Genomic DNA, 25,368 nt, shown 5'->3' on the forward strand with positions numbered 1-25,368 from the left:
TCATACTTGATGTGTTATGTTTCAGGTGCTTTTCTTCTTTTGTTTACGTTAAGATGATTAGTTTTCTTGCTTCTTCTTGGGTATATAGTTGTCCCCTTATGTTGGGCTTACCATTTATTATCCTTATGCTGATTAGGAAAGATATTGTGTAAATTTATTTTTGTCATGGAATATCTTGGTTTGTCCATCTATGTTAATTGAGAGTTTTGCAGGATACAGTAGCCTGGGCTGGCATTTGTGTTCTCTTAGGGTCTGAATGACATCAGTCCAGGATCTTCTGGCCTTCATAGTTTCTGGCGAAAAGTCTGGTGTGATTCTGATAGGTCTGCCTTTATATGTTACTTGACCTTTTTCCTTACTGCTTTTAATATTCTTTCTTTATTTTCAGTGTTTGGTGTTTTGACTATTTGTGACGGGAGGTGTTTCTTTTCTGGTCCAATCTATTTGGAGTTCTGTATTTTTGTATGCCTATGGGCATTCTTTTTTAGGTTAGGGAAGTTTTCTTCATGATTTTGTTGAAGATATGTACTGGTCTTTTGAGCTGGGAGTCTTCACTCTCTTCTATACCTATTATCCTTAGGTTTGATCTTCTCATTGAGTCCTGGATTTCCTGTATGTTTTGGACCAGTAGCTTTTTCCGCTTTACATTATCTTTGACAGTTGAGTCAATGATTTCTATGGAATCTTCTGCTCCTGAGATTCTCTCTTCCATCTCTTGTATTCTGTTGGTAAAGCTTGTATCTACAGCCCTTGTCTCTTCTTTTTGGTTTTCTATATCCAGGTTGTTTCCATGTGTTCTTTTGATTGCTTCTATTTCCATTTTTAATTCCTTCCACTGTTTGATTGTGTTTTCCTGGAATTCTTTCAGGGATTTTTGTGTCTCCTCTCTATGGGCTTCTACTTGTTTATTTATGTTTTCCTGAATTTTTCATGCATTTTTTGTATTCCTCTCTGTAGGCTTTACTTGTTCTCTAAGGGAGTTCATCATGTCTTTCTTGAAGTTCTCCAGCATCATGGTCAAATATGATTTTGAATCTAGATCTTGCTTTTCTGGTGTGTTTGGATATTCCATGTTTGTTTTGATGGGGAGAATTGGGTCTGATGGTGCCATGTAGTCTTGGTTCCTGTTGCTTGGGTTCTGCGCTTGCCTCTCTCGCCATCAAATTATTCTAGTGTTACTTTGTTCTGCTATTTCTGACAGTGGCTAAACTGTCCTATAGGCCTGTGTGTCAGGAGTGCTGTAGACCTGTTTTCCTTTTCTTTCAGTCAGTTATGGGGACAGAGTGTTCTGCTTTTCGGCCTGTAGTTTTTCCTTTCTACAGGTTTTCAGCTGTTCTGTGGGACCTGTGCCTTGAGTTCACCAGGCAGGTCACTTGCAGCAGAAAAGTTATCTTACCTGTGGTCCCGAGGCTCACGTTCGTCATGGGGTTCTGCCTAATGGCTCTCCGCGTGGCAGCAACCAGGAAGATTCTGCCGCCTTCCGGGCCTCCGCGGTAGGGTTCCAGATGGCCTCCATTTCACCACATTTCTAAGCCTTACTCTTGAATTGATTCTGAAAATGTTACTATTCGTTTTTAACTAAACAAAAAGTAACTTGTATCACTGTCTTACCAGCCATTGAAGGAAGCTCTAATCACTGATAGAGAAACAGTTTGGGGAAAAAAATTCCCTAGTTTAAAACAAATACTGAATGCAGTGAGAAGCATCAATTTTCCATGCACTACTTAGAAATAAGGAAGGTAGAAATAAAATAATTAATTGGCCAGAAGCTCCCGGGTCAGCTAGCTTGGAATATGCAGTGCAGCATCAATAACAACGAGAGGAACTTCAGTGAGGTAAGACGGAATGGCAGTCCAAAGTTGTCCTCTGATCTCCACATGCTTGCCGGCGCACTGCTGTCCCTGGGCACCCAGGAGCAAGCAAACCAATAGATGTTTATAAAGAGCTTTAGAACACTTTCAACCTGTGATACCTCCTGGTCTATGTCTTATTGCTGTTCACTATTTATTTAGATTTGCCCTCGTCTTCCTACTTCATAAAGTATAAATGGCTATATTTTCTATACATGTTTATTTATTCGCTCCTAGTTCTTCCTGAAATCTCAACCCTTTCTGCCAGGATTGTCCTCCTCCTCCTCCTCCTCCTCCTCCTCCTCCTCCTCTTCCTTTTCTTCATCCTCCTCCTCTTCCTTTTCTTCATCCTCCTCCTCTTCCTTTTCTTCATCCTCCTCCTCCTTCTCCTTCTCCTTCTCCTTCTCCTTCTCCTTCTCCTCCTTCTTCTCTTCTTCCTTCTTCCTCCTCCCTCCTCTTCTTCTTCTTCTTCTTCCTCCTCCTCTTCCTTCTCTTCTTCTTCCTCTTCCTTCTTCCTCCTCCTCCTCCTCCTCCTTCTCCTTCTCCTCCTCCTCCTCCTCCTCCTTCTCCTTCTCCTTCTCCTCCTCCTTTTTATTCTAGCAGTTCATTTGATAAAGTCAGTTCTTAGCACTTTGCCATTTGTATTGAAAAGCACAGGAAGAGAATTCTCAATTACTCACTTCTTGGCCCTTGGAAGATGGTATTCTGTCTTCTAGCTTACATTTCCAGTGGTCCGCTGTGAACTGCACTCTCAGCCACTTGTTTCTTTGGAAGTGGTCTGTCCTTTTCTTCTGAATATGCTCTCTCTGATCTAAATGTTAAGTAATTCTCTCTCTCTCTCCTAACTTCTCTTTCTCCTCCTAACACTCTCTATCTGTCATCTGCTGGGTCATGTTTACAGCCTCCTGTTATTACTTCATGCTTGAGACTTCATTCTTCATCTCTCTGCATGCTTTGTGTCTGACAGGATTGGCTCTGTAGCACTTGGTTGCCTTTTCTGTCGTCTCTCAGTCACAGTGGTTTGCCCCTTGTGTAACTTGTGGTGCTCATTACAAATTGCAGGTTTGGTTGATTCTCAAGTGTGAGAAGCCCATGGGTTGCTGTTGTAATTTTTTCTGGAAAGCATTCATAATTTTGTCCTAAAAGCCAAGGTAGAGAGTATGCTTCTCAGAAGCCTTTCTGCCTGCTTATAAACTCATTAACCCAAGACCTAGCCCTTGCTATGATAAAACTTATTAAGTTTCCTATCAAAACCTGAAATGAAAATATGATATCTTTTAGATTTTTTCATACCATATTCCCTTGAAGAGGACAGAGCAAGTTGAATAAAGGTGTTTTGTATTTGAATTCCACTTTTAATTTCTGAAGTATCAGTCATAAGAACATATATTACTGAGGTCTCTTTTAAAATTAGATAAAACCTCATAGTTCCGTGAGATGACTCAGTGAGTAAAAGTATCTGTGGCCAACCAAGCCTGACACATGAACTGAGTTTGTTCCCTGGCGATGTAAGTAGAACTCACTCCTAAAGCTGTCCATTGACATTTACATGGCACCACGACACATGCATGCCAAACACAGCATAAATACACTCACACATACACACACACACACATAGACTCACACACACACACACACACACACACACACACACTCACAGACACACACAAACACACACACTCACACACACACAAACTCACACACACTCACATACACACTCACACACACACAAAACCTACTGAAAAATATAAAACTCAAGTGATATTCCTTATTCAATATCGCCTCTTAAAATTTTCTGTTTACTTTGTTTCTCTCTTCTGAATACCAAATAAATGTATTTTTGAAGTTCCTCATGTTTGTCTACACCATATTATTAAAAACATTAAATTTCAAAATTCCCACTAAATGTCTAATAGCAAATGTAATTTAAATTTTCCTGAAAACCAGACTTAACAGTAATTAAAAACTATTTATTTTAAAGTTGCATTAATGAGCTGGAGAGATGACTCAGAGGTTAAGAGCACTGACTGCTCTTCCAGGAATCCTGAGTTAATTCTGAGCAACCACATGGTGGCTCACAACCATCAATAAGGAGATCTGATGCCCTCTTCTGGCCTCCATACATGCATGCAGGCAAGAATGCTGTATGCATAACAAATAAATCTTAAAAAAAAATAAAACGGCATTAATGAGAAAATAAAAGGTGGGAAGCAAGATAAATATCCTTCTTCAGAGATAAAAGCTGCATTAGCCTTATATGTATGAATTTTGAGCTCTCTGGTATAAAATATTTTATCTCACCAACGTAGTTACTGTAAAGAATATTTGCTTTAAGTAGATGAGTAAAACCTATGTATAAAACTCCACATCCATGGAAAAGATAAACTAAATATTGGATAGGCTGATTATTGGTTTTGCAAAAAAAATGCTGACTAAGGTGGGTTTTTCGCTTCAAACTGTAAAAGGAGTCAACCAATCCGAAATGAGAGATACATACTACTTTGCAGAGATACATTTTAGATGTTATATTTCTGAGCCTTCACTTCCTGAAGACAGAATTTGTGCTAGTGGTGTGCACGAAAACAAAGCAAATTGTAGAAGTATGTGATTGGAAACTGTCGCCTCATCGACACTGTTATAAATGCTCAATTTGGGGTCAAAACATGCAATAAACTCACAAACAGCAAGAGAGGGTAACAACAATAATCATTACAAAGAAATAAACTTAGTCATCATTTTACACAGCACCTGGCACTGACAGGCCATTGTGCGCATGACTAGGGAGAACTGACCCTGCTCCTGAGAAAGACGCAAAGATGTCACTTGGATATCACAGGATGAGTGTCACTGTCTAGGAGAGCAGGTTCATTTGGAATGTGCAGGCAGTGTGTGTGTTTATGTGGGGGGGTGTTTGCGTGTGGGTGTGAGATGGGAATCAGTATTTGGCCTCAGTAACTTAACACACTGAAGCAAATGAGACTTTTCATATCATTTTAGTAGGAAATATTTCCAGGGAATACATTTTTCTGGAATGGAAAATAGAGTACATTTGTCAGTGTATACATAGGCAGTTTGGCTTCAGAAGGGGACACTAGTAAACATAGTCAGTACCTACCAAAATCTGAACAAATTTAACGTTTCCAAATTTAAATAGGTGAGTCACATCTTTTACTGATCTTTTTCTGGAGGATAACATATGAATTTAAACAGTAAGAGGTAATATGAACCAAGAGTGGTGTCTCATGCCTATAACCTCAGAACTTGCTGATTGACACAGGAGGACTGTTACAAGTTCAATGCAAGCATGGATTACAGGAATATAATATTAAAAAGTAGTATAGTATAATCTGAAACATGTATTTCATGGCAGTCTAGGCTACAGAATGAGACCTTGTTTTTAAAAATGAAAAATGAGGAACTGGAGAGATGGCTCAGAGGTTAAAGGTGCTGATTGCACAAAGAATTCAAGAAGTTAGACTCCAGAGAGCAAAATAACCCTACTAAAAATGGGGTACAGAGCTAAACAAAACATTCTCAGCAGAGGATTATCGAATGGACAAAAAGCACCTAAAGAAATGTTCAACATCCTTAGTCATCAAGGAAATGCAAAACAAAACAGCCGTGAGATTCTACCCTACACCAATCAGAGTGGCTAAGACAAAAAACTCGGGTGACAGCAGATGCTGTCAAGGATGTGGAGAAAGAGGAACAGTCCCACATTGTTGGTGGGATTGCAAACTGGTCTAACCCCTCTGGAAAGCAGTCTGGAGGTTTCTCAGAAAATTAGGCATTCCACTACCTGAGAACCCAGCTATATCTCTCCTGAGCATTTACCCAAAAGATGTTCCAACATACAACAAAGACACATGCTCCACTATATTCATAGCAGCCTTATTTATAATAGCCAGAAGCTGGAAAGAACCCAGATGCCCTTCAACAGAGGAATGGATACAGAAAATGTGGTACATCTACACAATGGAGTATGACTCAGTTAGGAAAAACAATGACTTCATGAAATTCATAGGCAAATGGAATGAACTAGAAAATATCATCCTGAGTGAGGTAACCCAGTCACAGAAAAACACACTTGGTATGTATTCATTGATAAGTGGATATTAGCCCAAATGCTCAAATTACCCAAGATGCAATCCACAGACCACAAGAAGCTCAAGAAGAAGGATGACCAAAATGAGGATGCTCCCACTCCTTCTCAAAAGGGGAAAATATCCATAGGAGGGGATATGGAAGCAAAGTTTAGAGCAGTGACTCAAGGAATGGCCATTCACAGCCTGCCCCACATGTGGCCCATAAATATACAGCCACCAAAATGAGATAAGATTGATGAAGCTAAAAAAATGCATGCTGAAAGGGACTGGATATAGATCTCTCCTGAGAGACACATCCACAGCATGTCCAATACAGAGGTCAGTGCTAGGAGCAAATCACCAAACAGAGAACAGGACTCCCTTGGGGGGAATTAGAGGAAGTATTGAAAGAGTTGAAGGATCTTGCAACCCCATAAAAACAACAATGCCAGCCAACCAGAGCTTCCAGGGACTAAACCACTACCTAAAGACTGTACATGGACTGACCCAGGGCTCCAACTGCATATGTAGCAGAGAATAGCCTTGTTGGGGCACCAGTGGAGGGGGAAGCCCTTGGTCCTGCCAAGGTTGGATCCCCAGTGCAGGGGAATATGGAGGGGCAGTAAGGGGGATGTATAGGGGGAATACCTGTAAGGGGGAGGGGGAAGGGAGAGGATGGGGGCTTATGGACCGGAAACCAGGAAGGGGAATAACATTTTAAATGTAAGTAAAGAAATACATCTAAAAAAATATTAAAAAAAAATAAGTGCTGATTGCTGTTCCAGAGGTCCTGAGTTCAAATCCCAGCAACCACATGGTGGCTCACAACCATCTGTAATGGGATCTGATGCCCTCTTCTGGTGTGCCTGAAGACAGCGACAACATATATATATATGTATATATATATATATATATATATATATATATATGTGTGTGTGTGTGTGTATGTGTGTGTGTGTGTGTGTATAAAACAAATAAATCTTAAAAAAGGTAAAATGAAATAAAATTAACAGTGGTAGTATGAGATCCAAACACAACCAGCGAGAGTATCAACAAATCCTTTGGAAAGGAAAAGAATTGCCTGTGCAGCCAACTGACCTTCTTTCCTGCAGTAGAGAAAACAGAGTCCAGTACATCTTTGTCCTCTCTCCTAAGACACAACTGGCTGCCTGAAAGCTCCTCTGTGCTCTGGGTGAGCATCCCTGTAACCAGACTCCATCATTTACGGCCTTACCCTGAAATTCCGCACCTCTCCATGTACTGACTCAAGCAGTCACATCACAGCCTCTACATTCATATTTTTATTGATGTACATATATTCCTCAATTACATTTTTGATGGCCAAAGTCAATGTTGTAGATAGTACAATTTGACATAAATTCCTCAGCCTTAATTAATTAAAAAAATCTGCCTCTGGACAGGAACTTAAAGATGTTACTAAGAGAATAGCCCATCACTGACAAAATGGCTCTGTAAAAGCAAAGCACATAGTGTAGTTAAAGTTCTACCAAAAATATCTGATAGAAAAACTCAGCTTCTCTATTTAAACCTACCGTTCTCATCCATCCTGCATAATGAAACCAATTAAGCACTCATTTTGTATCAGTAAAGCTCTGGCAGAGACTTTCAGGAGACATGCATATCAAGCACCTGTCAGCAAGCACTTGGCTTCATCAGGAATGGTGACTGGGTTTGGCTGCTGCATTTGGAATGGATTCCCAAGTGGGGCAGTCTCTGGATGGCCTTTCCTTCAGTCTCTGTTCCACTGTTTGATGCTTACAGCTCACCATCAGATTGAGCACTGGGAACCCTGTGGAAGAGTTAGAGAAAGGACTGAAGGACATGAAGGGATTTGCAACCCCATAGGAAGAACAACACTATCAACCAAACAGACACCCCAGAGCTCCCAGGGACTAAACCAGCAACCAAAGAGTACACATGGGGGGACCCATGGCTCCAGCTCCATATGAAGCAGAGGATTGCATTGTCTGACATCAATAGGAGGAGAAGCCCTTGGTCCTGTGAAGGCTCATTTCCCCAGTGTAGAGGAATGCCAGGGTGTTGAGGTGGAAATGGGTGGGTGGGAGGGGGAGCATCCTCACAGAAGCAGGGAGAGGGTGGATGAGAGAGGGGGAACTGGGAAAGGGCATAACATTTGAAATGTAAATACATAAACTCTCCAATTAAAAATACTAGTAAAAAAAGACACTCATTTTGAATGTAAATACCATATCCTGTCCATGTAAATTTGATTGGAATCACTGTTAGAGAACCTAGGTAGAGAGATGCCTTAAAAAGCTCTCCAAAATGAGTCTAACATAATACATGTATGTATGAATGGGTGTGTTTATATATCTAAGATATATATATCACATACATATATTATACATACCTACACACACACACACACACACACACACACACACACACACACACACACACGCGAAAGGATTCATTTAAAGCTCTCCAGGTTGTGCCTAATGTTCACATACATGTACATATGTATGTGTGTACATATGCGTATACTACAGAAATTTGCATGCCATGAACAATAAACTTGTTCTTTAAAGTTCAATATTATAAACACTTTGGGTTTTGTTGTTACTTGGTATTTAATTAAGCTTCTCAGTTTTGGGCTATGGTCCCAAAATAGCCATATGCAACATGTGAATGAGACATGTAGCTGGACTGCAATACGTCTTTACTCACAAACACTGGAGCCTGAAGCTTATATAACCTGCACAGGCCACAAAATATTATACTTACATGTTTGTCCAACAATTTTAAAATATAAAAGCAATATTAAAATCATTCTTAGCTCACAGATGATGGGAAAAGAACTTACCAGGCAAATGACTACCTGGTCACATTTTACTAGGTCAGTTCACTAGTGAATTGAACTCACATCTTCTTTATTGGTTTTGAAATTTATGGTCAGAGTCAGAGATATCTTCAAACTCAAGCTGTTTCAGGCCTAGAGGAGGCAGTTGACTTTGCAGGGCTGATTGGACTGAACAGTTCTTCCTTTTGAAAGAAGTGCTGGGTGAATTTGGAGATCATCTGCCGTCATTGCAGGGGCTGCTATTGTACAGTCCAAAATTTGTATGAACTCCTCACTTGTCCCGGTAATTGCATCCATTAAGTCTACCAAAAACAAGAGATAAGACTTGGCCCACAAGGTAATAATTGTAAAAAAAAAAATGTTAACATAGGCTTATAAAGCAAGTAACCAGTGCCTCATGCACAGTAGACTTAGCCCAGCTCTTCTCACGTCAACCTAGACACAAGCAGAAAACACTTCATAACCCAGGAAAAGATGTGGCCTCAAGTCCTAATTTTACTTTTAAAGTTCAATTTCCAAAAAATTTAAAATGTGTATTTGCAATAGTAAGTACAGATACAAGAAACCTCAAGGTGGTATTGATTGAGGAAATTATTAAGACAAAATTAAAGATGCTGCCTACCAGCCAGAGGAGCAAGGTGGAGAGCAAGGATCATCACATTTTAGGAAGGTTATTGGCACGGCTCTAGAGTCTTGTTTTGGAAGGGAGATTAGAAGAATAAGAAAAAGTTTATTACAGTGTTCAAATTAGATAAGTGAATAAAAAATAACCTTTACTTGAACTATTGAAATAGAGATATAAACCCAAAATTATGTATATATGTATATATATACATACATACATATATGTGTGCGTGTTTGTATGCATTTTTCATTACTAAGAGAGTCTGATAACAAGCCAGACTGTTCTACTCATAGTAAACAAAAATTGGAAACAGACTAGCTGTCTATGAATGGATGGATGGATGGATAAGGAAAGTTTGGTATATTTACAGGATGGAACATTTCTCAGCTGTTAAAAAATCAAATCATGAAATTTATAGCTAAATGAGTGCATCTAGAAATCAATCAAGATGAATGTGGTTTGTATTTATTCATTTATATTGAATGTCAGTTGTCTTTGATAAGGAGGCTACAATCTATTTAATCCCAGTGGTGAGGTGCAGAGCAAAAGACTAGAGGAGAGGGTTGGGTCACACTAAGAGGGGAAATAGAATAGATAGTTATGGATGGACAAGGGTGGGTAAGACTGGAAGAGGGGGAATCAAATGGGAAGGTGGGGGTGGAAACTAAATTTAATACAATTAAAAACAACTTTTGGTGAGCTCAAGAGAAAGGGGCATTGAGGATCTATGATATCAGAACTCCTTTTCACAGTTAACTTTGGTTTTTACAATAACCTAGGTAGACATTACTGGAAATGAACAGAGACTTACAAATGTTCAGAAGCTTACCTGGGGCCCCAGTCTTAGACAGGGTAAAGGTGGCTTCAACCCAAGGTCTTCACTATTTTTACATTTACCCACCCTGGCTCTTAGGTGGGAGCCCTTAGGAGGATTGGACATGGGAACCAGGAGAGGAGTCTGCCTCTTCCATTGACCCTATACCATTTCTACAAGCAAAGAGAGCCGACCATCTTTCCAGGTAGGGGACATGTGCATGCTGGTGAAAGGGCCAGCTGCCTCTCTCATTCCAGTTATTAACAGTAAAGACCCACACTCGCCCTCAAACACTGAACCCACACTCCCCTGCTGACCTTCCATGGATGAAGTAAGTTGGAGAAACAGAGGGACAACGGTGGTGGAGGCTGGAGTGGCCAGAGACTCCCATCGTCTGGAGAGCTCAGCATCACCCACTTCAGCAGACACAGGGTAGAGGGATGGCATGGCCTCTTCAGGCTCTCCACTGCCTCTGGGAACCTCAGTGGTGGCCATATGCTCCTGTGTGACCATGGGTAATGTAATGTTCATTGCTTGAGTTACCATCATCATCTCTTGAGTGATGTCGGGAAAGGAAGGAAATAGTTTAAAGTAGACCAAATTCCAACATATTAAATTCACTATGGTTAATAAATTGAAAAAGAGCAGTCAGCTCTTTCAGAGGCTGAAACAACAAAGATAACCTGAGAATCAAAGTCTTGTAAACAATGCTACTATTGCTGCTTGGGGAGTTGTGGGACAATCTAAGGCATAAAGAGGTTAATGTAAAAACATATAAACAATAAAAAATTGAAACAAAATAGGAAGATGGCTCCTGAGCTCAGATGTATTTGAATATTAGCTGAATCAGTCTGTTAAGAAATAAACTATATAGAACTATGTCACACAAATGTTTCAGAAGTATTTTTGCATATTAATGTTCACTTTTGCATACCTAAAAGGTGAAAAGTTAAAATTTTAAAAATTAATAACAAAAACAATAATTACAATAACCAGTGCTCACCTAGTTTCTGGGTTGGACAGATAAGGTAGTCAGGGTATGGAGTGTGCTCTTAACTTACCCCCCACATGTGTTAAAGAAGAAGGACAGTAATACCACCCAGGGAAACTGTACTGGCTGGTTTTGTGTGTCAACTTGACATGAATTGGAGTTATCACAGAGAAAGGAGCCTCTCTTGAGGAAATACCTCCATGAGATCCAGCTGCAAGGCATTTTCTTAATTAGTGATCAACGAGGGGAGGTCCCAACCCATTGTGGGTGGTGCCACCCCAGGGCTAGTAGTCCTGGGTACTATAAAAAAGCAAGCTGAGGAGTTGGAAAACAGAAAGCTGGTGATGATGCAATATGACAAGTGTGGCATGTTCCAGGCTCAGCAAAGTAGCAGAACTTGGTAGCTTCAGTCATGTGGCTCTGACTAAGTCAATAATAGAAGGGGTCACAGGGAGCAGCTGAGGCTGGGCACTGTGAGAGTCCAGGAAAGGCCATTGGTGAAGGTGCAGCTCAGTTTCAGTTAACAGCCCAGGACTGAAGTGGTCATGCAAAGAAGTTGAGGTTGGCACCATGAAGAGAGCCGATAAGAGGCTATTACTGAACCTGATTGCAGCAGAAGACTCCAGTGTGTTAGAGATAACATTACCATGGGATGATCGCCAAGAACAGCAGCAGCAGTGCCATGGAGTCAACCAGAGCCTAGAGTGCTACAGAGGGCAAAGCTGGAGAAGTGACACAAGACCTTTGGAAAAGCCAGATTGTGTGTGGATCCCAGACACTGGAACAGAGAGCTCTGAAGTTGATGTTGCCTTGGAGACCCCAAGATGTTAGAGATACCACAGCCACGGGATACCTGCCAAGAAAAGCTGCTGACAGGGAGTGGAACCAGACCAGGAGAAAAAACAGTTTTGTAGTCATCAGAGCTGAAAGGAGTTGAACTTGGAAAGGGCAGAGCTTGGAGTTTGCCCAGCCAAGTGGTTAATTCTGCAAGATAAATATCTACCTAGTTATTTTTTGGTAAGAAATATCAAAGATGTGCACATATTTTGCAACAATGTCTAAATAAGTATAATGCATTGTTGCTAAACTATTTTAAAATATAGCTGTTCCTTTCATATTTTCAAATGTATCTATATATTTTCATGATAAAACAATTGAAAAGTGTTTGACTACAGTGGTTTCAATACTACTGATTAGTTGTCTGAGTCCATTGCTTATAGATACTATCCCACAGAAAATCCTAAAGCATCCCTGACACCTACCCAGGAGACATCAACTGTATCAACCAAAACAACTAAAATCATCTGCAAGCACTGTTAAGTGTCCCAAGGAGAGTTGGGGTGTGTACACATTGTCTCCAGTTGAAGACCTTGACTTCTGTGCAGGATATGATTTTTATGGAATACATGTGATTTGCTTTAATATTTCTGTCTTTGATTAAATCTTGAGTAACTGTTTCTAAGTCACCATTAAAAAATAAAACTATTTAGGATCATACCACCACTGTCCTCCGAGAGGTCTCGTCCAGCAACTGATGGGAACAGATGCAGAGACCCACAGCCAAACATTAGGAGGAGCTCAAGGAGTCTTGTGAAAGACTCAAGGGAAAGATTGAGGAAGCTGGAGGTGTCAAGGACACCACAAGAAGGCATACATAGTCAACTAACGAGGGCCAATGGGGACTCATAAAGACAAAACCACCAACCAAAGAGCATGAGTGGTCTGGACCTAGGCCCCCTACATATTTGGAGCAAATGTGCAGTTTGAATTTCATGTGAGATCCTAACAATCGGACCAGGGGCTGTGTCTGACTTTGGTGCTTGCCTTTGGACCCCTTCCCCTAGGTGAGCTGTTGTGCCTGACCTCAATGGAAGACGATGTGCTTAGTCCTACCATAACTGGATATCCCAGGGCAGGTTGGTATCAAGGGTGCGGGCTCTCCCCTTATCTGAGAAGAAGGGGATGGGGGATGAAATAAAAGGGATATAAGGGTAGGACTGGGAAGAGAGGAGGGAAGGGGGGTGGGTGTGATGGGGATATGAAATGAATGAATGAGTGAATGAGTGAATGAAACCCAAGCCAAATATGATGGCACACATCTATAACCCTACCAATCAGGAGGTAAATGAAGGAGAATAGTCATGTTTGAGGTCAACAGGACAACGTGGTAAGTTCAAAGTAAATCAGAACACACAGGGAGATCCCGTCTCAAAACCAAAGTAAACAAGTAAACAAAATAAACAGCTGGGTATGGTGGCACACATCTGTAGTCATAGCAGTTAAGGGCAAAGGCAGGAACACAGTAAATTAAAAGAATCCTTACAAGATCCCATCTCAAAAACTTTCAAATCTAACTATGTTTTTTTTTATAAGATCCAAACTGACAGTTTCCAAAATAATTGAACTTGGCATATGCTTTACTGTTGTTTTAATTTTTTTCTTTCTTCTCACATCTTTTAACACATTTCTTGCTGCCTGCTGTGGTACAGACACACACTGAGAGGTAGAAGATTGCAGTCTCTGAGGAAAGCTCAGTCCTGTCCCACTGCGTAGAAGCTGTGAAGCCTCCTGCACTTGAGAACAGCTTCATAGTGGAAATCTCAGGGTCTTCTACCAGACTCATGGGAGTGAAGGAAATTTTATGGATCAAGACTGGTGACCTATCATCCCCCAGTGCAGTTTCCAGGGCTGTTCCCAAGGGTGTTTCTCCTCACAGGGGCCCTGGAGCCACCTTTGCAACCTCTGTGGAAGTGGGGCTCTCCTCAGTCCCCTCAAAGCTCTCAGAGTTTCCATGTGGTTGCTCTGTTCTCACTTGAGTCTCTGCATTGTCTCCTGACTCTGGGGGCCTCCCTCGACTTACGCGCTCAAATTTGGTGTCATCCCACTCCTCGCTGAAGACAGAAGAAACTGGGTCAGGTATACTGACACTCACTGTGACCTTAGGGTTTCCCAAAACACTGTCAGCTGTTGGCTCAATAGTCAGGACATTCTTGGGGAGTGTCACCAAATACTTGGGGGTATTGCTCTCGACATTGTCAACCACCATATCTGAGGGTCTCTCCCTATCAGGCTTCATCTCTCCTGTGGAATCATCATGAGGAAAGGCAGTAGTTCTCATGGCTGCATCTGCTTTGATGTTCTCAGTGTCTTTGGTACTTATAGAAGAAGGAGGTGAATTTCCTAAGCTAACTGCTTCCTGACTTTCAGTTGCAAACAGCTGGTTATCTAAATACTCCAGGAAACCATGGGCCCCATCTGTGATCCCTTGTACCATGGACTGGGTGCTCGAACTGCTGTAGGGTTCGTCCTGGTCAGGATTCAGAGAAGCAGATGAAGAAGATACAGCAACAGTTAACATGGACGTGGGAAGGCTGTGCTCAGGAGACATTCTTTCAAGCTGCCTGGGGCCATGCTCTTGTTCACTGGTTGAAACCACTTGCTCACTAGAAGAGTAAACACCAGGGCTGGTAGGATACAGTAGCCCAGCTCCGGGAAGGTGACTCTCCCTGCTCACAGAGAATACTTTATGTAATGGTGTCACTGACGGTCCTGCGGAGAGTCCCATGGGAGCATCAGAGGACATCTGCTGGGGTGTGTACTTTGGAGCAAAGGAGATGTTTTCTTGGTCATCTGTGTTCAACTTCTGGGGCTGCTCCTTCTCTGCATAGGCATGTGCTGTTTCCCTCCTTTCCACCTGTGGGAAAGCTCGACATCCTGTGACCAAGGTGAGGAAGAGAATGCTGCAGAAAGCCACACAGGTGGCAGGTGGGCAGCAGAGTTGGTCTGCTCATAGTGGGTGGAGAAAATTGGTTGAAGGAGTGAACAATTCCAGTAACTGAGTCCTGCAGGCAAGTAAAGCATAGCACACTGTCATATGGATGTATTTTTGTAAATAATATGCTTTAAGTCAAACTAGAAGTGCCATGACCTCCTTGACCTCCTTACAAAGAAAGGAGGTCAGAGATAGTTGTTCTATTCCTTTGTACTGTTGAGACAGTTCACTTTCCCCTGTTTGTAGCAGGAACAGTGGGGCCCCCACTATGTAAATGCTGGGGGCTGTGTGGTTGTACAAACATCTTCTGCAGGAGGACCAAATCGAGGACTGCCAGAGTGACCAAGGATTGGTAGTGCAAATAATTCCAGCCAATCAGGAACTGCTGTTCAGAAGAGATGCTTTCTTGGGGGCATGGGGGGGGTTATTGAAGGAGCTTGCGGCAGTGCTCAGATGGGCTTCCCTCAGCATTTCTCACCTACTCCTGGATTCTCTGTCCTTCACTCTGAGCCAAGTGGCCCCCAACCACCAAGGGCAGGTAGAGTCCAGTGGACAGCTGTTCAGGGCACAGGCAACACCTGTTAAAATCTCCAGGCGATTCCAGCTCCTTTTCTCCACTGCTGGAAACAACATGTAAACTTTAAGAGAGACTGAGACAATGGCCTGTATGAACGGCTGCCTGCCACTCAGAGAAACTAGCAGATGAACTTCAAATCCCTCCATCTCTCAGGCTTCAGTGCAGGTCCCCATCACTGCTCTTAGAAGTTTAGCATCAAACAACAGAAGCTACATGACATTAGAAAATTATGGAAGAAAATCAGACCACAGGTTGATGTGAATATTAACCCTAAACAAACTCTGTGGCCATATTCTGTAGTCTCAGGCCTTTGCTTTCTTTCCTCTACACTATACCCCCTACATGGCCAAGTGCCCAGGAGAGAGGAAATGCTGAGCAGATCTTGGCTGAAAAGCCAGGATTGTCTATCGGCTGCTCTGCAGGGAGAAGGGAAGAGGGGAAATGTCAGTGTTTATGAGCATCTGTGTCGCAGGTTAAATTACCTCAAACATTAGAATACTTAAGGAAGAAAAGGAAATTATTCTCTTAGTTTCTGTTCACACTGTACCTTTGGGTGCTGCTCTGTCTGTGTCTCTCCATGCTGGTTAGTTCTCAGGAACTCTACCCAAATTCCTAACAAACAGCAGAAATTCGCTCCACCTAGATTAAAAAGCATTCCTTAGGGAGCTCATCAATACCACTTTGTCTGTCACTCGCTATCAAGGTACCCTGATGGCTTCTGCTGTCATCTGAATAATTTGCTGCATTTCAGCCAGCGGTGTGCAGATAAGCTGTTCTGTCAAGCATTATCTTTAACAATCTTGAATAGACACAGTCCAGAACCTCCCTCGTGGTCAACCTGGCACATTCAATCTTCAAGGACCACAAAAAGCAATGCTAAAAAAAAACCCATCTGTAACCATAAACTTAGTTGTGAAATTTTCTAAACACTTACTTGGTGAATGTGTTTACAAGTGAGATGAAGAGCATCATTGCTTCACATGGAAAGGTGGGGATAAGGAGACTTTTCCTAAGCCATCATCAACATCATCACCATCAACACCATATGCATTCTATTTTATTATAAAAGTGGAGGAAGAACTGAATTGACAGCAGACATGTGAGTAGTTTGAAAGACTTAAATATCATGTAATAGAAAGTCATGTCAACACAGTTCCAACATACATGTCCCTCAAACTACAAAGAGGAATTTGAAGCATTTATAGCATCACTTAATTGTGGACTGTTTGTTTTCCATATACTCCATTTTTCACATTTTCATTGCAGAATCCTGTCATGATCAGTTTCCTGCAAGAAGCAGTCATTTCCATAGCAGGCAGTTCTTTTCAATGACCCAATTCAACACTTTATTTCTGTCCTTTGTGGATCATGAACCTCATTTATCTGGAGAGATCTCTACCGGCAAGCTTTTACAAGAGACCTGAAAGAAATTTCACAGACTTTGCTCATTATCAGTAGGTAAATACAGTGTGAAAAAAGAAGGTTGACCACATACGTCTTAACTGAAAATGAATTTTTACAGTAGAGAATAAGCCTGGACGACCCTTGAAAGGCCTCTTTACCTTAAATTTCAACTAGCACAGTTCAGGGCAATGCAGCCCCCATGGTGGCCTACATCTTTAGTGACAGCACTAGAGAGGCAGAGGCAGACATATCTCTCTGAGTTTCAGGATAGACATATATATATATATATATATATATATATGTGTGTGTGTGTGTGTGTGTGTGTGTTTTAGTCCTGCCTGGACTACATAGTGAAACACTATCTCAAGGAAAAAAGAAAGAAAGAAAGAAAGAAAGAAAGAAAGAAAGAAAGAAAGAAAGAAAGAAGACAGACAGGAAGAAACAAAGATAGAGAGAAAGAAACAAAGACAGAAAGCCAAAAAAAAGGGGGAAAGGCTAAGAAAGGAAATCTATATACGACTTAAAAATAACTTTCGGGGTTGGGGATTTAGCTCAGTGGTAGAGTACTTGCCTAGGAAGCGCAAGGCCCTGGGTTCAGTCCCCAGCTCCGAAAAAAAGAACCAAAAAAAAAAAAAAAATAATAACTTTCAAGCTACCCAATAGGATGAAGCACACCTGATATTTCCACGTGAAACTTTATCTTAGAAGATGAGCTCATCTTCCTCATTTTTACTGTGAACATCATTTGACATAAAAACACTTTCTATGGTGTCAAACGACCATGGTGTGAAGGCCCAGCAACAATGACCCACTATGTACAGTCAGGAGACTCTCAAGAAAACAAAGGCAGATCCACATTGGCTCTGTCGTTCACATTTTCATTGTAACAATGGAAGTTTTGCAATCAATATTAAGACAGCTGCATAAGTGTGTGGTTGATTAGTACAGCCAATATAACAAATTCTATCCATAAGAGCAAACCGAGTTGGCTTTATAATTCTACTCTGAACAATAGAGGCAGTGTTGTGACTCTATGAAGCCTTCCTCCAGACTCTGAGTCCTTCTGAGTGATGCTGTACTAAGGATTTTCTGGCTTCAGAGCTGCAGCTGCCTGTTCAGAAGACACTCTTCTGAGAGAGACACAGTGGAGCTCAATAGACAACTTCATGCCAAGGAAAGACACAGAATGAAGGAGCGGGTATGCAATTTCTGACCACACATATTAGTCCTAGTGAAGAACTTTTTCAGAGCTCTGTGTGTGGTTTTCAGACTTTGCCTTAACGCCCCTTAAGTTTCAAAAGAAAAGTTTCAAAGGGAAAACATTGGAGGCCCTTGAAGCACTCTTTTTGTTTATCTTGTACAGGAGATTTACTCTTTAATATGGTACCCAAAGTTTCTTTCAAGGAAAAAAATATGTCTCATCTTGGAAAGGCCCAAATACTTGGGGTTTCCATTTTGGCTGCTCCCTTGCTTAGCCAGGGTTTTAGCTTCCACATGACTAGCGTCTACTTTGGCTAGGCTCTTCAGTGACCAGGACACACATGCCACACCCCAGCACTTCCTGACAGTGCCTATGTCCCATGCTTGAGTATCAAGTGTAACTAAGAAGGTAACTGGGTACTGGATTCAAGAGAAGATTCAGGGCGCTTCTAAGCTGTGACACTCAGTGCCCCATGCCCAGGGTGACCTGTAACAACCAGGGCCCCTGCCTCACTCCTGCCCCTGTGCCATGTTTGCAGCATCTGTGAGCATTCAGTCCAGCTGAGCCGCAAAAGACAGCTAATGCAGAAGACAGCTAAGGCACCAGCTAACAGCTACCACTGCAGCAGTTCACAGAGTGGTTGCCAACTTCTTTGGCCAAGCATCCAGAGGGAGAGCACTTGACTTTGGTGTTTATAGTGCAGTGCCTAAGGCTAACAGTTGGCCAGCAGGTAGGTATGCTTGCTCCCTGGACATGATATGCTAAACCTTGCCCCTAGAATTTCCACTGGAGGGACTCCTCTCCTGCATGGGGCTGGATCAGAGTGAGATCCTGAGCCTGGGACCTCTCAAGAGACCCTGATCTCAGCTGTCCCTCTTCATGTCCAGGGCTTCTGTTGCCGCCATGTTCTGTTCCTTCAGACAGAACACTGGAGCACTGGTCCAACATGAACAAGAGCTTCAACGGTTCCTAGTAAACAAGGGGCAATCAGTTCCCAGCTTCAGAGTGGTCTCTGTGGAAACAGTGGGTGGCTTGATGGAGCCCCTAAGCGAATTCTTGAAGGAACTGTGCAAGAACTGTTCCTATCACTCAAGTAGATGCACTCAAGTAGAAAAAAAAGAGTTAATGGAGAGCATTGGTATCTGACTGCTCTTTCTGACACAAAGCAGGGTGCCATGTAAGTTGCCTCTCGAGCTACACAGGAACTCAGTAAAGCACTATGATCCCCTGAAAGTTAAGGACTCAGTTTCCCTTTACCATTCTCCTAATTGTAAAGGGGGGAAAGTGTCTGGAATCTGAGTTCTAGAACAGGTCCCATAGCATTTTCCTCCCTTTCTGGTTCTTATGATCTCCCTTCTTCATGATGGTCATTTTAGTCCCAGGTGCCTGTGAGTGTATGCACATGGGTGTGTGTGTGGGAGGGGTTATGTGTATACACATGCATGCACATGTGCACACACACGCGCGCACGCGTGTGTGTGTGTGTGTGTGTGTGTGTGTGTGTGTGTGATTTGTAAGCACTTGCCAATCTTTGGCTCCCACGCTTTTTACTGTGCACAATTATGCAGCATTTCCATATTCCTCCCACTTCCCTTTAGAACAGCTTTGTACATTTGAATGGTAGCCAGAAAATGCTTTTGAATGAAATATGATTAAATTTAATTGGTGAGTGAAATCTGTACTCTATTTGTGTTCAGCTTACTACATAATGCATTGACAGTGACCAGTTCTCCTATCAGGATCAGCCACACCCAACTAAGTTATTTCAAAATTTTATTTTAAAGTCAATGGTTTCAAAATCAGGTCATGCCTTCTCACTATATAAAGTTCTATAGTATGGTAAGGTCCCAGCTAGCACACAAAAGTGGGTCAGCTGAACCAAAATGCTGGTAACTACTAGGCCTAATGAAAAGAGCCTGAATGGTGGATATTGAACCCAGAGTTCCAAGAGAAATAGAAGAGATGACAAGATGATACTTCTGCTCACCCACAGCCACGGCCTGCCCCACCCACAAACTTTATTTAGTCAAAACGTCTTTGACATCTTCCTGTCTCTATGTATCTCCTGCCATTACACTTGTAACTTGGAAATGCAAAATGCCACTAGTTAGACCCAATTGGCACACCAATGCTTTTATTCTTTCAAGATAGCTCTTTCTCACAGTAAACTTCTCTCCTGCCTACAGCAAAGATTGTCAGCTATCCCATAGAAATAAAACAATCTCTTCTGAAACTCATTTATAAATACCTTATCCTGTCCCAATGGTCAGCCCTATTTTAAACCACTCTAGTTGATACAGTTTATCTCAAAAGATGCTGTTAGTACATGGCAGTGATAGAAATCTGCTCCCCCTGCCTCAACATACACAAGAACTGTAGACCAAGAGAAGCATCCTTTGCACATCAGATCAATTCACACATTATGAAGGTTATTGCCTTTTAACGGTTTATGTGTATGCGATGTGTTTGGGATATAAATATGCAAAATCATGTCTGTACACACACCAGTAGCTATTACCAAACAAAGCTACGAGCTCAAGAAAAATGTCTGGACACTGATAGACTTCGCAATCCTCTATTAGAGAATTCTCATCTAAATTTGAATTTCTGATAGCTAATGTTTAACAGTATGCCTGTGATATCCAATGGTAAATACCTAAATAGAAAATATTTTAGTATATGTCCTGGAGAGATGAATAATGGCTAAGATCATTTCCTGCTTTTTCAGAAGACTAGCAATTGATTTCTAGATGACAAATACCTCACATCCCTTTGTAAATCCAGAAAATCCAAAGGAACTTTATATCCTCTGTGACCATCAGGCACAGAAGTTGTGCACACATGCATATACATGCAGAAAGCCAGCAATATATATAAAACAAAATGTTTTTACAGGCTACTATAAAAGATACTATATTCTATTCATCTCCTAGGCCTCACTTATATTGATAATACATGAAGTTTGTAAGAAATAAAATTTTCACTAGGAATCCTGCAATTCTTTTATTAGATCCGTCAGGATCTGGCTAATACTTGTTTCTAGCTGGATAAAATCATTTTAGGCAGAAGGGCATTAGTTAGGGCACCCAATTTCAAAAGCACAATAAACAATGGCATGAAGATTGAGATCCTCACTAAAATGAGCAGAAAAGAGCTAGAGAAATAGCTTGGTCATTAAGAACACAGAGCTCGATTTCCAACAACAACCAAATGCCAGCTCACAGCCATTGTGTGCCAGTATGTCAAAATCTGCTGCCCTCTACTGGCCTTGTTGGGCAATGAATGCATGTAGCAGAAGGTCACCTATAAATTTGGCAAAGCATTTGTATAAATAAGATTAATAATTTAAAAACTATTTTAAATAGGTAGAAATATCTCAAAACATATCAGTTATTTAATGTGATTCTCTCAGTTGTTGGAATCAAGGTACCAGAATCTCTTTTTCAGGATCTTGCTCTTGTTGAGAAAAAGGATCTGAAAAGGAGGACACTGGGCACATAAAGGCAAAGGGCATGCAGAGCCTGTGTTCCTTATGACTCTTATTGAAGAAGAGGAAGTTGACTGCCTCCATATGCGTTTGGCATCGGAGACTAAGACACTGCACCAACCTATAGGTACCACCAAGGAGGAAATATTTAGTATGAATTCATTGAATCTTGTAATCAGCTAAGAGATGCTCCACATAACCTGGAAGGTAGGATGTGTATAAGACAGAGATAGTGAAAGCTTACAGGATGTGTCTAGACAGAGACAGTGAGAGCTAGCTATACAGGATGAGTCTAGACAGAGATGGTGAGAGCTTGCAGGATGAGTCTAGACAGAGACGGTGAGAGCTAAACTCACTGTCAACGTTTACCTCTCAGCTCTGAATCCAACACAGAAGAAACAATGATGTATCAATGTCACCTTGCCTTTCGGCTTTCTCTGCTGGCTCTCATTGGTCAACTCTTGGCTCTGTGGCCAGTGTGACCCCACTGCTATCGGCTCCTGTTCATCCTCACAATTAATTATAAGCATCCTGTGGACATTTATCATTAGCCAGAGACCAAATGTGGTTTACTGTAAATCTAGCTTATATATGTTAGCACTTGGAAATGAGTCACAAGGATTTATGCTGCTTGAACTCTGCCCTTGCTTTGATTAAGATACTGGAGTCTTAGTCACCACTACTCATGCCACTTGTCTCTGAGCAAGATGACATACTGACATTCAGAGGTCTCCAACAGCGCCTGGGAAGTAGATACCTACAGTTTTCCCCTTTATCCCTGCCTAATATCTCCTGTTGGCTACAAATAATTATAACAGGCCCCCATTTCTCCTGCACACACTCCATGGGACTCTGCTAAAGTGAGCATTCCTGGGGGGGGCTGACGGATGGTTCAGGAGCTAATCACACTGCCTGCTCTTGGAGAAGGGCTGTGGTCAGTTCTCAGCGTCCTATCCCAGCACAACGCTGTTGGTACGTCTGGTTCCAGGGCACGTAACTTCTTTTCTTGGAGCTGATGGACACCAGTCACACGTGTGCAAAACACACATGCATACAGAAAAGCCACCTGCGCATGTAAAACTATTTAGAAATTAAATAAATAAATAAATAAATAAATAAATAAATAAATAAATAAATAAGGTTTTAAGCAGTGTTTCTACCAGCCTGACCTCTGTATGGGACAAACTGCTATTCTGCACCATGGGAGATGTTCTGTAGAGGTCTGTTCCTAGCAGGTATTTTGATGCCCACAGAAATTGCACCTCTGGCTATGCAAAGACATGATTAAGAGGTTTTGAAGAATAGCTGGCCGATCTTATTCAGACTTAGTGCTAGTGTTGGTAGAGGGTGCTTTTATTGGAGTCTGATTTTCATTTGAAGTGGAACCTGCAGCAAGGATTTGAGGCATTGGGACAGAATGAAAAGTAACACACACACACACACACACACACACACACACACACACACACACACAGATGGAAACATTTTCTTCAAGGGTTGTATTTAGTATTTCTTCTCCCAATCATTTGAATTGTATTTGTCTTATTGGAGGTATAGCCATGGAGCAGGGAGGAGAAAGTGCCGTTTCCAAACTGGATATTTAAGTCTTTGCTCTAAAAGATTGTCTTTCCTTCCTGGCTTCCTCAACATTGATTCACATGAGCCTTCCATTTTCTTCCAAAGCCTTCTTCCCTTTCCCTTTGACCGTTTCTTCAGGTGGGAAGTTTCTAGTTGCTTTTGATTTTTTGAATTGAACTTCTGAGCAGTAGTATTTAGTGTGGGGTAGTATTCCCAGTAATATTTAATTATTCAATGAAATTTATTGATTTTGGTGAGAATAAAGATATAAGTAATGGTACCAAAATAGAATCCATTCTGTGCTCATTTTGTCAAGCATCCAAAAATCTTCAGAACATTTGTCACGACCAATCTTATACTACTTCAATGCTACAAACTTACAAAATTATTTAGTGTACAGTTTATTAGTAAGATAAATGGGTAGAGTGATTTATGTCTCAAAACTATTTTCCTGAAACATGCATTTGGAGTGATAATATTTTTAGGAATATTTTGTGTTTTAGTTTAGTGTAGCTATTCTTATAGGATATTTTTTATTTACATTTCAAATGTTATTCCCTTTCCAGGTTTCCCAGCCATAAGCCCCCATCCCATCCTCATCCCCTTCTTCTATAAGGGTGATCCCCCTTCCCAACCACCTCTCCTTCCCGCCTCCCCACCCTAACACTCTCCTACACTAGGAGGTCCCTGTATATGGGCTAGCTCCTCAAGTGGTGCAGGCTCTAAATGACCATTCCTTCAGTCTCTGCTCCAAACTTTGTCTCCATATCCCCTCCTATGAATATTTCTGTTCCCCCTTTTAAGAAGAACTGAAGCATCCACACTTTAGCCATCCTTCTTCTTGAGCTTCATGTGGTCTGTGGATTATATCTTGGGTATTGTGAGCTTTTGAACTAATATCCATTTATCACTGAGTGCATACCATGTGTATGATGTTTTTATGATCAGGTTACCTCACTCAGGATGATATTTTCTAGTCCCATCCATTTGCCTAAGAATTTCATGAAGTCATTGCTTTGATAGCACTCCATTATGTAGATGGATGACATTTTCTGTATCCATTCCTATGTTGAAGGGCATCTGGGTTCTTTCCAGCTTCTGGCTATTATAAATAAGACTGCTATGAATATAGTGGAGCATGTGTCTTTGTTGCATGTTGGAGCATCTTTGGGGTATATGCCCAGGAGTGGTATAGCTGTGTCCTCAGATAGTACTATGTACAATTTTCTGAGGAAAGTCCAGACTGACTGACAGATTGGTTGTACCAGCTTGCAATCCCACTAACAATGGAGGAGTGTTCCTCTTTCTCCACATCCTCGCCAGCAACTATTGTCAACTGAATTTTGATGTTAGCTATTCTAACTGCCGTGAGGTAGAATCTCAGGGTTGTTTTGATTTGCATTTCCTTGATGACTAAGGATGTTGAACATTTCTTTAGGTACTTGTCAGTCATTCAATATTCGTGAGCTGAGAATTCTTTGTTTAGCTCTGTACCCCATTTTTAATATGGTTATTTGGCTCTTTGGAGCCTAACTCCTTGAGTTCTTTGTATATATTTGATATTAGCCCTCTATCCAGTGTAGGGTTGGTAAAGATCTTTTTCCAATCTGTTGGTTGCTGTTTTATCCTAATGACAGTGTCCTTTGCCTTACAGAAGCTTTGCAGTTTTATGAGGTCCCATTTGTTGATTCTTGATCTTAGAGCATAAGCCATTGGTGTGTTGTTCAGGAAATTTTCTCCAGTGCCCATGTATGTCACAGGCTCTTCACCGCTTTTTCTTCCATTAGTTTGAGTGTATCTGGTTTGATGTGGAGGTCTTTGATCCATTTGGACTTGAACTTTGTACAGGGCAATAAGAATGGATCAATTTGCATTCTTCTACATGCTGACCTCCAGTTGAACCAGCACCATTTGTTGGAAATGTTATCTTTTTCCCACTGGATGGTTTTAGCACCTTTGTCAAAGATCAAGTGACCATAGCTGTGTGGGTTCATTTCTGGGTCTTCAATTCTATTCCACTGATCTACCTGCCTGTCTCTGTATCAATACCAGACAGTTTTTATCACTATTGCTCTCTAATACAGCTTGAGATCAGGGATGGTGATTCCCTCAGAAGTTATTTTATTGTTCAGGATAGTTTTC

General features: G+C 41.4%; 1 protein-coding gene across 1 annotated transcript; it reads right to left on the bottom strand.

Moving 5' to 3' along the window:
* Window positions 1-8,909: 8,909 nt before the first annotated feature.
* LOC116913236 (armadillo-like helical domain-containing protein 4) lies at window positions 8,910-16,302 on the bottom strand. The gene is given in 6 exon segments (XM_032917402.1): window positions 8,910-9,079; window positions 10,534-10,768; window positions 13,659-13,715; window positions 13,717-14,967; window positions 14,969-15,049; window positions 16,264-16,302. Coding segments are annotated over 6 exon segments (1,833 nt in total).
* Between the last annotated feature and the right edge of the window lie 9,066 nt (window positions 16,303-25,368).

Source organism: Rattus rattus, chromosome 12 (assembly GCF_011064425.1).
Source record: "Rattus rattus isolate New Zealand chromosome 12, Rrattus_CSIRO_v1, whole genome shotgun sequence".
Lineage (NCBI taxonomy): Eukaryota > Metazoa > Chordata > Mammalia > Rodentia > Muridae > Rattus > Rattus rattus.